At 29.2% G+C, this 2087-nt stretch overlaps 1 protein-coding gene across 1 annotated transcript; it reads right to left on the bottom strand.

Annotated features, from left to right (window-relative positions):
- Positions 1 to 774: 774 nt before the first annotated feature.
- LOC112603982 lies at positions 775 to 1700 on the bottom strand. The gene is made up of 2 exons (XM_025352826.1): positions 1091 to 1700; positions 775 to 1029 (listed from the first exon to the last, which is right to left on the bottom strand). Exons 1-2 carry the CDS (start codon positions 1592 to 1594, stop codon positions 775 to 777), a joined length of 759 nt encoding a protein of 252 aa, XP_025208611.1. The 5' UTR covers positions 1595 to 1700.
- Positions 1701 to 2087: the final 387 nt, after the last annotated feature.

Below are 2087 nucleotides of genomic sequence, written 5' to 3'. Positions count from 1 at the left end.
ATAAATATTGCTGGATATTTATTTTATAAAACCATAATCATAATTTGTTTTTCGTAATCTAGTTCTAATTGAACCCACATATGCGACGGATGGTGATGCATATAGACTATATAGAGAGGATGCATTAAATGGGTACCACACGATTGCGTATGATGTATCTTTTTGAAAACACGATTGCGTACATTAACACGATTGCGTACGTTAAACCATTAACTTTAATATTTACCCCAAAAGTCAAACGGTTGCGTACGATTTACTGTGCAACGTTGCCAAATTTATGTTTTTATTTGTGATCAGTAAAATTTAAATATTGGAAAAATTACTTAAGTTATGGTACCACTTAAAAATCAATTTTCGACAAATATGTTATGATATAGTATACAAAATTAAAAATTTAAAAATAATAAAATGTTAAAATAATATAATAAAAAATATTATATCTTGGTACCACTTAAATAACACATTTTTGACAAATATGTTATAATATTTTTATGAATTTTGTACTTGTTATATTCTTTCATGGCTTCTTTTATACCAATTAAATCAGCATTTTCCATTTTTTTAATCCGACCTTTAAATACTGATTGAATTTTCGTACATGTTTCCACTTGCGTTTCTTTTAGAATTGAAATAACTACATGGACAGAAGGATGGGAGCTATGAAATTGAGCGTTGTAAGTTCGATGAAAACTTTCAGATCCATTTGTCGTACTTAAAAAAAAATAAAAATAAATACAAAATCATAGTTATTATAGAAATTATATAGTTGAATATTTACTGAGGATTTTCGGATGGCTCTTGTGCCCAAATTTCTGGTGGAAATAAACAACCATTCTCCACGTATGTATTTAAAATGTAGTCAGAAAACAAACATCCAATATTTAAATCGGGACAAATTGATATGAGTTCACCAAACGCATTTTGAATATCTTGAAAAGGTAAAAATGGTAATCCAAAAAAAAGTTTTAACCATTTTCCCAAATCGGAGTTTTTAGTGTAGGCCAAACGAAGTTCTTTTTCAGAATTAATCTACAAATAACGCAAATGTATTGATCTATTGATTTTAATTTATTTAATTCAATAAACTCACTTTGCGCCACCAAGACTGTCCTAAGTGAAATCGACATGCATCTATTTCGATGTTTGGGAAAACTTCTTTTGCCGCTTCATGGGCACTGATTTCAAAATCCAAATGTAATTTAAGAACCAATAAATTTTTAAAAACAATTTTTTCGCATAGTTCTTGTAAAAACAACCACATTTCTGCGTAGATTTTTTTTGATTTATTTGGTAATAAAAAGTATGCCACTGGTACATAAAACCCATTTTTATAACCATTGATTGTGTACAATTGGGCAAAAAATTTTGGTGCATAATTGAAAGTACCATCAGCGAAAAATTCACTTGTACTTGTCATAAAATAAAGATTTTGTTGTGTAGTAACACAAACAAACGATTTATTGTCGGGAATAAAAACAAATTGTTTACCTTGAAATTGTATTACATCGTCATCTTCCATTGCTTTAAGTTGTTCAATTGACTCATTTAGTGATTTTGGAAAAGCGGGATAATTTTTTCGACGTTTATCGTACATTGCTTTTCGAATTGATCGTACATCTCTGTGTTCGATTTCAGAGTGACTGTTCCCTATAAGTTCGGTTCTAATTATTTTTATGGGTCTTACACAAATAGTATCATTTGATTTTCTTTTACAAGCTTCCCGTAATACTTGTCGTTCAATGTTCTGTTTTGAATTTTCAGTGTGGTTGTATTCATTAATTGTTTCATGGACATACTCTCCATTTGTCAAAATACTCGCATAACATGTTTTTTTTGTACACAACCATTTTTTCATTCCGTCCTTTCTTTCTCTAATAAACCGATATTTATGCAAATTTAGTAAAACTAGTGGTTTACTTTTTTCAGAAGTTATAAAATTAACTTTATTTTCCATATTTCACTAGAAAAACACGAAACACGCGAGGAAGTTGATAATCCAACGACGGTTATTCACTGAGTTATTAAATGATAGGTATACTGCAGTATACATAATATTTTATCGAGTGCGAATATCCTAAAATATCCGA

Source organism: Melanaphis sacchari, unplaced genomic scaffold (genome assembly GCF_002803265.2).
Source record: "Melanaphis sacchari strain LSU unplaced genomic scaffold, SCAv2.0 Contig116_pilon_pilon, whole genome shotgun sequence".
NCBI classification, from domain to species: Eukaryota; Metazoa; Arthropoda; class Insecta; order Hemiptera; family Aphididae; genus Melanaphis; species Melanaphis sacchari.
Note: the sequence above shows the minus strand (reverse complement) of the source record. Positions and strands in the feature narration are given on the sequence as shown.